Source organism: Canis lupus, chromosome 13 (genome assembly GCF_011100685.1).
Source record: "Canis lupus familiaris isolate Mischka breed German Shepherd chromosome 13, alternate assembly UU_Cfam_GSD_1.0, whole genome shotgun sequence".
In the NCBI taxonomy this organism is placed as follows: Eukaryota; Metazoa; Chordata; class Mammalia; order Carnivora; family Canidae; genus Canis; species Canis lupus.
Genome location: NC_049234.1, coordinates 9,050,712 through 9,063,041, shown reverse-complemented (window position 1 = coordinate 9,063,041; position 12,330 = coordinate 9,050,712). Strand labels below are relative to the sequence as shown.

At 35.1% G+C, this 12,330-nt stretch overlaps 1 protein-coding gene across 1 annotated transcript in view; it reads left to right on the top strand.

The window, feature by feature from the left end:
* EIF3E (eukaryotic translation initiation factor 3 subunit E) overlaps positions 1-6,072 on the top strand; it is a 53,083-nt gene extending 47,011 nt beyond the window's left edge. The window contains exons 11-13 of the mRNA XM_038555335.1: positions 4,098-4,200; positions 4,494-4,628; positions 5,874-6,072. Coding sequence (XP_038411263.1) covers positions 4,098-4,200; positions 4,494-4,628; positions 5,874-5,912 — 277 coding nt within the window. The 3' untranslated portion in view covers positions 5,913-6,072. The remainder of the gene's footprint in view (positions 1-4,097; positions 4,201-4,493; positions 4,629-5,873) is intronic.
* The last annotated feature ends 6,258 nt before the right edge of the window (positions 6,073-12,330 follow it).

Genomic DNA, 12,330 nt, shown 5'->3' with positions numbered 1-12,330 from the left:
ACTCAATATGTTGTTGCATCACTTGGGAAAGGAAAAGGAGTGCTAGTCAACTTGAAGATATCTATTAAGGAATATTTACACAAAATATTTAAGCTGTCTGGACAAGATTGAGATTTTTCTATATAATCTGAATAATCAGAAAATTATTTTTGTGCTTAAAATCTTGACCAAATTAGATATTTTTCTCAGAAGTTCTGCATTTTGATACATTTTGTATTTTATTGATGAGCTGAATTACTTTAAGATAAGCATTGTATAGGATAGCTTAAACCAGCTTTTTGTTTTTAAGCTTGAATTTATATTTTTATTTTTAAATCTTTACTATTTTTGCATAAAATCGGTAGACTGTAAGAATTGTCAATTTTGAGGCTTTCTGTCATTTAATTTCTCTTATTCTATATATTTTCCTGTTATTTAAAGGAACTGGACTATTGCCATATTCTGTAATTCACTCTCGGAGTGATTGGTAGCCTAGATAACCTGAGATGCTATCAATAATTTACTAATACTTCATGGACCTTATTTCAGGTTTTGCTTTGACCTGATTTTAATACATAAAAAGATCAACAAGCATAATGCAAAGCAGTAAATCCCCAGAGTAGGATTATGGATCAGCTTGCAGTATTTGTGGGTCTTTTTTTTTTTTTTTTTTAAGATTTTATTTATTCATGAGAGACACAGAGAGAGGAGTAGAGACACAGGCAGAGGCAGAAGCAGGCCCCAAGCAGGGAGCCCGATGTGGGACTCGATCCAGGGACTCCAGGACCATGCCCTGAGCCGAAGGCAGATGCCAAACTACTGAGCCACCCAGGGATGCCCCAGTACTTGTGGGTCTTGATGTATGTTGCCATTTTGCCCCAGCTATGTTGGAATATGAGACAGAATATGGATGCAAAGAAAGGAAGGACAAAAAAATTAATTCTACATGAAGTTATTATGCAGAATAGACTTTTCTTTCTTTTATGTTAAAATCTGACCTTAAATATTTCCTTAAATAATATATCTCCAAGCCTCCAAACTAAAACTAGTAAACTTTTTTGCATCTCACATAGCTCCTTCTACTTTTTCATCTTTTTTTCCATCTTTTTCATCTATAATAATTTATATATTTTGGGGATTAAGTGATTGTCCTCTACTGCCCATCGCCTGGCGTAAACTTTATAAAAGTGGGGAATAGACGTATTTGTCATTAGCATCTAATAGTTCATATTTTGTTGAATGAAAGGCAAGGAAGGAAGGTAATTGGTTTGGTTTGGCTGGCATATGGTACTCATGGGGGAGAATAATGAGAGGTTGGAAAACGAGGTTGTACCTAAATTGTAGTGAACCATGAATGAGAAATTTAGAAGTTTGGATTTTATTGTTTTGGTAGAAAGGCTCTGTTAAAGTTTTAAAAGGAATTTGGGCATAAACTGGTTAGTTGACAGTTATGTAAAAATAGATTAAAGAGAGACTGGAGAAGTAAATTCGTTAAAAAACGGGGAAATAGTAATGAGCCTGGACTTAGGGGAGTGACCAGCTTAGGAATCAGACAGTAAATATTTATTAATCGACTCCTATAAACTGGGCATTTTGCTAATTGCTGGATAGAAAGCAGTGAACAAAGAAGCTATGGTGCATGATCTTTGGTTATCTATGCAGTATATCATAAAAGCAGATATTCAGCAGAAAAAACTGCAACTGTTATGACTGCTCCAGAGAAAATAAAGGGGCTATGAAAGCATCAAACAGATATGTTACAGCTTGCAGAGAAGTCTTGGAAGGCTTATGAGGATACTGATATAGCTGAGAGCCTTAGAACAGCTAGCTAAATGAAGAAGAACATGGATGAGCCTTTTTTTAAGCAGGAGGCACAGTATATGCAAAGGCCCTGAAGTGATTGAAAACTGGTCATGTTTAATGAATGGAGAAATTTAGTATGGCTGGTGGAGAGGAGTCTTTCATGATAGTAATAGAATGGTTAGATAAGAGGCAGTGGTTAAAGAGAATTCTAGGTCTTCTCAGTTGTATATGGCAGCAAGAGAAAGAATCCAACAGATAACCTAGACTTCAAGACTGAATGTGTCATTAAATGTTTAGCTACTTAAACCACCTTCATAAATAGCTTTTATATTATCATTTAAAAACATGTTTGTAATACCAACTCCACATAATCTGTAGCTTTAATGGGAATAAATTTTCTGCTCTTTTAAAACAAAATATAGTGGTCTTAAACATTGGAGTATTAATATATTTAGTACAGTTTCTTTTGTTTTTTTCAGAGTAAAATGCTTTTGACCTCACTTTAAAGAGTTGTGTTTTGGGGGATGCAGGAGACACACAAAAGATAAATGGCTATCGAATGTGATAAAATACTGAGTATGTTGTGGAAAATCTTTTACCTTTAGAGTTCAGCTTTAGGTAAGAGTATCAGATATTAGCTAACTATAGCAATGCAGAGACAATGAAATTTACACATTTCTAAAATAAGTCAGGCACCAGCAGAAAACACAGGAGTTAATGGGAAACCACACAAGCTGCAGGAATTTTTACCAGTCAAAAAAATAAGCCTTCTTGTTTAAGTAAATCGACACAATTCCTGATTTTTAGTAACAAATAAAAGGAGGGTTAGTAAAGAACAGTGATATAAAATGAAATCCACTATCCATGACATTGAAATAGTAGTGGATTTCATTTTTCTTGGATTACTTGTTCTTTATGTTTGCTTAGAATGTGTACTTAGAAGAAAATTGATCAGAAACACAGAGAACAAAATTTTGACACATAAATCCAGGGAGTTTTATGGTTGAGTTGGCTCATATTTATCATCAAATTGTTCTTAACTCTAAGCATATTTTAAGGATAAATTTTAAATGATTATATCTTTGTAGATTGAGTTTATAATTATTTTATTGATGACCTAGTTTAATTTTCACATTTTGAATGAAATTCTATTAACTTTTTCAATAAATTATAAAATAGGGTTAGCATAAATTCTGTTATTCTTATAAGGGTATTTTTATTAACTAGATTATTTGGGTTGGTTAGGAGCTCTGGAATTACATAATTATGTGATTGCCAATGTCTTGACTATATTTTAAAATCAGGAAGGCTATCAGGCTAGGAATTTTAGTTTATAATATTCTTTTTTTTTTTTTTAATTTTTATTTATTTATGATAGTTACACACACAGAGAGAGAGAGAGAGGCGCAGAGACACAGGCAGAGGGAGAAGCAGGCTCCATGCACCGGGAGCCTGACGTGGGATTCGATCCCGGGTCTCCAGGATCGCGCCCTGGGCCAAAGGCAGGCGCTAAACCGCTGCGCCACCCAGGGATCCCAGTTTATAATATTCTAAGGAAAGATTTTATTACTAGTTTTCTAGTTTTCTTCATCAAACTAGTGATAACATGAGAGGGCCTGGCAAGTGTACAATGTCTTCAATGAAGAGAGGTGAAAAGAGAACAGTTAATGTTCAAACACCCATATGTGCATAGATGTATACCGTATACTCTTAAATACTATACATACATCTTCTTCCATCAGCTTGAGTTACCTACTTACCTACTACTAAAGGGTGCTATTGTTGGTACCAATAAATTAAGCCTCTTTTTCAAAAACGATTATCTCCCTTGCTCCTTTCCCTCTCTCCTTTTGTGTCTTTCTCTTTCCTCTGAAATTCAGTGGCCGTTTAGGTTATAGAGTGCAATCCTGAGTGTCCTCAGAGTTTACAACATAAATATATACGCTAGCCCTAAGCTTTGGTTATTTCATTATATTTTTATCACTGATGTTCCTTATAGTAGATGTAATTTCTGTCATCATTATACATCGTAAAACTTTTTTCTCCCTTAGATTGTTACTAATTAAGGATTTCTGTAAATGTGAAATGTGGTCTCCTCCCTTCAAGGATCTTACAGTCTCTGGTTAGTGAAATGGGATAGGTCATGCATAGTAGAAGATAATAGCACAAACATGAACACTGCAGGTACTGAATCATAATATTTAAAAGAAGGTGATCCATAAATACCTGAAAGTCTCTAGAGTGAGTTCAAAGACTTATGTACATGAAATTTAGTTTCTAGACTCCATTAACATCATTTTTATTTTTTTCATTAGCATGTTGGCAGACAAACTGAACATGACTCCAGAAGAAGCTGAAAGGTGGATTGTAAATTTGATTAGAAATGCTAGACTGGATGCCAAGATTGATTCTAAATTAGTGAGTATTAAATTAGTTATGCTACATCTATAAATTGCTGACTATTGTAAAGCTTTTTTGGGAATTTTTCATTTGGATATTTTATTGTATTTTGTTAAGAATTTTTGCTTCGTTTTAAGGCAATAGCAGCCACCTTTTTTTTTTTTTTTTTTTTGTCGCTGGATGATGATTGTCATCTCCAGTGCATAAAAATGTGTGCAACAATCATGTAGTGTTGTGATGTCATGCTCATGACCTACCTGGACAGTTCAGATGTAGTATTACAGAATCAATTTCCCTCTGTCTCATTTTAGGGTCATGTGGTTATGGGTAACAATGCAGTCTCACCATATCAGCAAGTGATTGAAAAGACCAAAAGCCTTTCATTTAGAAGCCAGATGTTGGCCATGAATATTGAGAAGAAACTTAATCAGAATAGTAGGTCAGAGGTAAGAACCACAGATTTTCTGATTTGTCTGGAATTTAGCAGTAACGTAACATAAATACTAATATATTGGTTATATCTGATTTTGTATTTCTAATTAGAGATATGGACATTTTTTTAAAAATCTGTTACTAAACTGAAAAAAATTGTGTTCCTGGTTTATATTATATCTGTTTTTCTTCCCATTTATTCTGCCTGTGTGGCTTCATTTACTCTTCTGCTGAGGGTTTACAACATATCATTTTGATACTGGCATATGATAACTTACATGTGTAGACTTCTTTCAAGAGGTTGAAATTCTTTTTAAATCTGAAGAAATACTTCTCTGAAAATATTGATCTTATTTATAGTGTTGATCTTTAAAAACTGATTTTATCTGATACTCGTATTTAACTGTGTCAAAAAAATATACCTCCTCCCTTTTGGTAGAGAGCATGCATATTAGGTATTAAAGGAACTTGAATGGCCTTGTAATTTTAGAATCACAAACCAGCTTTAATGCTTTTTGGCCATTATGGTTGTGTATAATTGGAGTGTAGGAAGTTTAGGAAGCATATAGCTGCTTCCTAAAACAGATGGACAATCAGAGACCTCATGATTGAAGTTCATACTCAAATACTTTGAATAGTTCTTCAATTTTTTAAATTTTTAAAAAATTTTTGTTTGTTTGTTTGTTTGTTTGTTTGTTTGAGACAGAGAGAGAGAGAGGCAGAGACACAGGCAGAGGGAGAAGCAGGCTCCATGCAGGGAGCCTGATGTGGGACTCAATCCTGGGTCTCCAGGATCACGCCCTGGGCTGAAGGCGGCGCTAAACCGCTGAGCCACCCGGGCTGCCCTAGTTCTTCAATTTTAAAAGAGAGGAAGAATTGGGAAATTATGTTTATGCCTCTTCCAACCAAGTCCAGAATAACTCAACCTAAAACAACTTATTTTATTCTTTTCTGTTTGCTTGAAGATCAATTTGTATGGACTTTTTAAAATAATATTGAAAAAAATGAAAAAAAATAATATTGATGATACTGTCATTGTTACTCTTTATAATTGGTCAAAAACTGTTTTAGCTGATATTTTGATGTGGTTTTTTGTTCTAAGTGGCACATTTGACATTTAGAAATGGTGGAGGTCGTTAAAATCATAGTGGTTTGGGCAGGAATTCTAAAAGGAAATGCTAGCCTCACTTTCTTCTAAGTTAGCTTTTTCCAAAAGTACTTTCTTCTCACCATGTCAATTTCTCTTTCTGTGTTTTTAGGCTCCTAACTGGGCAACTCAGGACTCTGGCTTCTACTGAAGAACTGTATAAAGATAATATGAAAAAAACTATAAAATAAAGATGAAATAATAAAATCACTGTATAAAGAGTGACATACATTTTAGAAACAGTTAACATGTTGAGTATAAATTTGGGGGAATTTGAATAAAATTGGCTGTGTTTCATTTTATCTTGTGAATTTCGTGTGTTTAAGTTTTTTTTAACTTTTCATTTTGGAATAATTTCAGATTCACAGCAGGTTGTAAAAATAGTACAGAAAGGTGTCATGAAGCCTAAATCTAGTTTACCCCAGTTTTTCCGTCTATGTTACTGTAATACATTATTACAACCAGGATATAGACATAGGGACAATGTGTGCAAATAGTTCTGTGCCATTTTATCACTTGTGTAGGTTTGTGTAGCCTTCAGTACAGTCAAGATAAGGAACTATTCTTTGCCTTCATGGTGTGTGGAGTTGACTGTTCCTTTCCATGTTTTCTCACAAAACTTCAGGATCAAGTGATTTCTGGCCAAGAAACAAAAGCAGAATTATCCCATTCCCCCACTGGATTCAGATGAGAACTGGTAATAAAACCAGGTATAATTCCAAGAGGATGCATTGGAGGAGAACCAGACTAGGTCTCTAAGGGATTACATATGAGATGGCACACATGCTTATCCTGCACGAAGGTCACGTGCTCGTATCCTATCATTCTGTGTGCATCACTACTATCTGAACAATAGACATGTTTTATTGGGGAAATGATTTTTCTGTGACTATGCCTCTGTACCAGTAGGTTGGTTTAGTAATATATGAGATCTTTTGTTCAGAAAAACTTTTTGAACTTCTCCCTTGTGCTGCTCCCTCCATGGTCATACCTACCTCCACCAGCTCTAACTCCCGGCAACCACTAATCTGTCCTCCATCTCTATAATTTGTCATCAGGAGAATATTCTAGAAATGGGATTATACAACATGACCTTTTGAATTTAACTTTTTCTACTCATAATGCCCTTGAGATCTATTGAAGTTGCTATATCAGTAGTTTTTTCCCATTTATTGTTAAGTCTTACTCCATGGTATTGATGTACCACATTGCTTAACCATGTACCTTTAAGGACAGAGTTGTTTCTAGTCTGAGGCTATTATAAATAAAGCTACTATTTCTTAATTTCTTAATGTGGCTTCTTGTCATTCACTGGACAGCTACAGAGACTAAACAGGAGTATAAGCTGAATTTTATAAATGACTTCTTGAATATTACAGATGTGTGCGCACACACAGTTTACTGGATACCCAAGATCTTTAAGTATATAAAGTCTGGTTGGGTCTCCTTTACACAGAAGTGCTTTGATTTTCACTTTGGTTGTTGAACTAAAAAAGCTAGTTGGACAACAGACATTTCTGTTTCTGCACTCAGTGGTACAAGGATAAAAGAGGGTTTTTATTTGGCAACTGGTCAGATCACCCTCAACCTGCAGTTAAGTTTAGAGATTATGGGCCAGATTTGGCCCATGTGCTATGATTTCAGGCCCCCTGGTTTGTGGTATTGGTTCTTCCAAACTGTAGCCCAAAGGTGCTACAGTAGAGGAAGGTTGCTGGCTAGGGTAAGCCAAATGCTAATTTTTTATCTCTCTATAGTCCATGTGAAAATGCCAATTTTAAAGGATCATCAGTAGTACAAAATGGTCAAGTTCATAGAGAGGTATCCAAAAGGGGTATATCAGTAACTAGATCAATACAGGCCCATTTTATCTTGTATGCAAGGGCTAATTCCATGAATCAGAAGTACACACCTATGAGAAATAGTTACACAAACCCACATAGAATTACATATGTTACTCCAGCTATACAGAAATGGGAAGGATGTTAAGCTGCCTGTTTCCCTTTCCACTAGTGACCCAAGGGCAAAAAGTTCTTAGAGGCATCACTAATGAACGACTTTTTATCTAAGATGATGGCTCAACCAAACCACATTAATGGCAAGGATTTCTAGGTGATTCCATGGCAGTTGAAAGCAAATCCAGCAGTTAACTATGTGCTTTGCTGGACCAGAAAGAAAACCCAAGGAGGAAAGAGGAAGCTAATATTAAACATTTATTATGTGTCAGGCATTTTCACATTTATATATTTAGAGAATTTTAAGAAGGAACGCTAACATTTGAGTGCCACACTTTTGCCTGGAAACACTGAGATTTTGGCATTAATATTTGTATATTATTGATGGGGAAACATGTTTACTCAAGATCCTACCGAGTAAGTGTTAAAGCAATGAATTGAAACGCAGGCTTTTTCAGTTACAACACACTGTCCCTTCTTACATCGTTATTGCTTTAAATTTACAAAGGGTTAAGTAGTATACATTTAGTAGGTTGTAAAGGAGGCTCTTGATCCACGAAAGAGTTTAAGTCTCTGTGCACCATTATTTTCAAGTGAGTAAAAGATTCTCATTTTTCTTCTACCAGCATAATCATTGGATACAGTGACCCCACCAAAAAAATCTATTTGGAACAGACAAAACTTTGATGAACATCTCTTTGGTTTTTTTTCTGTTTATGGTTTGCTCCTTCAAGGTTATCCATTATATGAATAATTGATGTTCACTTTTCCTACCACTTTTTGCTTTTCACATATTGCCCTTTGAACTTGAGAGATGATGCCATTATAGATTACTAGTATCCATCAGAGAGGGAGAAAAAAAAACAACTATAACTAATGGCTATTTTTACATATTACCTACAATTTGTTCATTGTTAAAAATGCATTTTTGAATTTGCATAAAAACAAATTACCTGGTTCTGGATTTAACTGTAACTTTTGATTATATGTAAACTATCCCAGTAAGGCATTGGGCACAAATTATGTAGTGATTAATTTTCTTTTTTGTGTTCTTGTTTCCACTCAATAAATAGGCCCTCTTCTATCCCAGCAACTTTTACAGGCACTGAAAACACATGAAAGAGCAAGAGTTCATGAGGCTTACATTCAGTAAACAGTTTCTTGTATACTTTTTAAAAGTTTCCATGCATTCACAAGCATATGTGTTTATGCTTTTTAAAATATGAAATACATAAAAGTTAAAAACCAGTGTTCATTTACCCAATACTCCTACTTGCTACTCAACTTAAGGAATAGAATGGTCCTAGTAACTTTGACAAGCTTGTGGGCCTCTCATTAATTTTCCTCTTTGCCCCTGAGAAGCAACCATTACCATGACTTTTGTGTTAATAATTCCTTTACTTTTCTGTATGGTTTTACAGACACACACATATACCTAACATGTTTTTGCATGTTTTCGACATGAATTTAATCAAAATCATGCTTAGTAACTTATTGCTTACTTTTCTCAACACTGAGATTCATCCATGTTAATATATTCATGTTGGTGTATTCAGCTGTATTTGATCCTTTTTCACTGCTTTGTGGTATTCCATTGTTGGGATATACCATATTTAATTCAACTAAGTATTGATGAACACGATGTTTTCACATTCTCGTTTATCTAGAGTTTTTGGAACCAGTCTGACAATTGTTTCTATTAACTGCTGAGTTAAATCCATTTCCTTTTATTATGATTACTAACCTATATGGGTTTATTTCTACCATCTCATTACAAGCTTTCTACTTGTCCCACTTTGGCTTTTATTACCCCACTCCATATTTCTTGCCTTAAGATTTTTCTTCCTTCTAGTTGGGCAACTAAATGTTTTATTTCTATTTAATGATCATTCTAGAAATTTTAACTTTTTTTTTAACAATGTCCTAAAATTAGTATCTCTGACTCTCCCTAACGATACAAGGAAAGCTTTTACTACAGTGATCTTCCTCCCTACTTACTTACGTCCATTCTGGTTTTTTATTGTAATTTCATAAGTTTAGATATTTTATACAATAATGCGTTTTTTCTTGTGCATTCCTTTTGTAATGAGACTTTCCTCAGGTTGTTTTTAGGATCTTTTCATTAGTGTTGTGAAGTTTCACTATGATATGCCTAAAGTGTGAATTTTATTTATACAGGTTGGGATTCATTGGTCCTCTGATTCTGAAAATGGCTTTTGTCTTGCATTAGTTCTGGAAAGTTATCTCTTTGGATAATTCTTCCTGGTTCATCAGGTGTGTTTTTGAGTTCCCAAAAAAACCTTCCTCCCTTTCGTACTTTTTATCTCTGCCACCTGCACTGCATTGCATTTTGCATAATTTCTTCAGCTCTTTCTTCCTGTTTGTTAATGATCTTACCAACTGTGTCTAATTTGCTCTGAAGCCTCCATTGAATTTCTTATTTCAACAATTTTTTCATCTTTGATAGGTTATTATTCATTTACCATTTTTCAGTGCCAACTTATATTCTTTAAACTAATATTCTGTGTTTTGAATCCACCTACTTCTGTGCCACCATTCTTACCCAGGCTAGCATCCATCACTTAATGAATACAGTATTTTCTGAATTTTCTCTCTATAGCTATTCTTGACCCCCATACCTACCTGTTTTCTATATTATAGAGCCAGAGTAATATTTTCAAGTTTAAATCTGATCATTTTTCTCTCCCAGTTAAAATTCTTCAGTGACTACCTATTGTTCTTAGCCTAAAGACTGAAACCTTAACGTGGCTATCATTATTTGCTATCTTCTTGCTGTATCAGCTTCATTTTATGATATTCTCAAGCCCCACTGACCTTTTCTCAATCCCTTAAAACAGTAGCTTCAAGCTATTTTGCTGCAGAGTAAGAAAAATACTTTACATCATGACCCACTGCTAAAAAAAAAAATACATATTTGACTGATTGAAGTTTTATAAAACAATACGTACTCTTAGTAAATGTGATGATCTCTAATTTTTTATTATTCCATGTAATAGTTATTATGTCCCATAAATTGATTTTGTAATCCACCAGTTGGTATCCACATTTGCAAAATACTCTAAAAAGCAATAATCCTTCCTAGGCTTTGATTTTTGCAATGTTGTTCCCTCTGCCCAGGAATGAATTTTCTCTCCCTCCAACCCCCTACTTCCCATGCACACGCATACTTATGCTTCTAGTTTGTATTTTATTTAGGCTCCAGAATGCAACTCAAGTATCAAGGACAACTTGACATTTCCTCCTGTGGGAAAATTTTTCTTCCCCCTATACTAGTCTAGATATACTCTTATTTGTTTTATTTACTGTGTGTAATTTCACTGTTACTACATTATTAATTTTATAATTAGTTGATTAATATCTTAGACTGTCATTTTCATTTATTTATGGATGATGTCTCATTCATTACTGAATCCCTAATGCCTGGCTAATATGAGGCCCATGATAAATTATTGAATGAATTCAAGGCTTTCCCAAGCCTTGAATCCTGATCAACATACTACCAGCCCATTCTCTATTGGATCTCAAGTTCTCTGGGTAGCAGTGATTCCCATCCCTCTACCACCATTCCCCCTCCCTTTTTGGGGGGAGTGGGGGTAGAGTGTCTATAATGTTATCCTAATCTATGTTGTAATGTCCTATCCTTGTGTTTTGGGGATAAGGGGTCAGACAACTTGTATATTTTCTTTTTTTTTTTTTTTTTTTTTTTTTTTTTTTCCACATTTATTTTTTTTTTTTTTTTTTTTATCTTTTTTTTTTTTTTTTAATTTTATTTTATTTTTTTATTGGTGTTCAATTTACTAACATACAGAATAACACCCAGTGCCCGTCACCCATTCACTCCCACCCCCCGCCCTCCTCCCCTTCCACCACCCCCAGTTCGTTTCCCAGAGTTAGCAGTCTTTACGTTCTGTCTCCCTTTCTGATATTTCCCACACATTTCCTCTCCCTTCCCTTATCTTCCCTCTCACCATTATTCATATTCCCCAAATGAATGAGAACATATAATGTTTGTCCTTCTCCGACTGACCCACTTCACTCAGCATAATACCCTCCAGTTCCATCCACGTTGAAGCAAATGGTGGGTATTTGTCATTTCTAATAGCTGAGTAATATTCCATTGTATACATAAACCACATCTTCTTTATCCATTCATCTTTCGTTGGACACCGAGGCTCCTTCCACAGTTTGGCTATAGTGGCCATTGCTGCTAGAAACATCGGGGTGCAGGTGTCCCGGCGTTTCATTGCATTTGTATCTTTGGGGTAAATCCCCAACAGTGCAATTGCTGGGTCGTAGGGCAGGTATATTTTTAACTGTTTGAGGAACCTCCACACAGTTTTCCAGAGTGGCTGCACCAGTTCACATTCCCACCAACAGTGTAGGAGGGTTCCCTTTTCTCCGCATCCTCTCCAACATTTGTTGTTTCCTGCCTTGTTAATTTTCCCCATTCTCACTGGTGTGAGGTGGTATCTCATTGTAGTTTTGATTTGTATTTCCCTGATGGCAAGTGATGCAGAGCATTTTCTCATATGCATGTTGGCCATGTCTATGTCTTCCTCTGTGAGATTTCTGTTCATGTCTTTTGCCCATTTCATG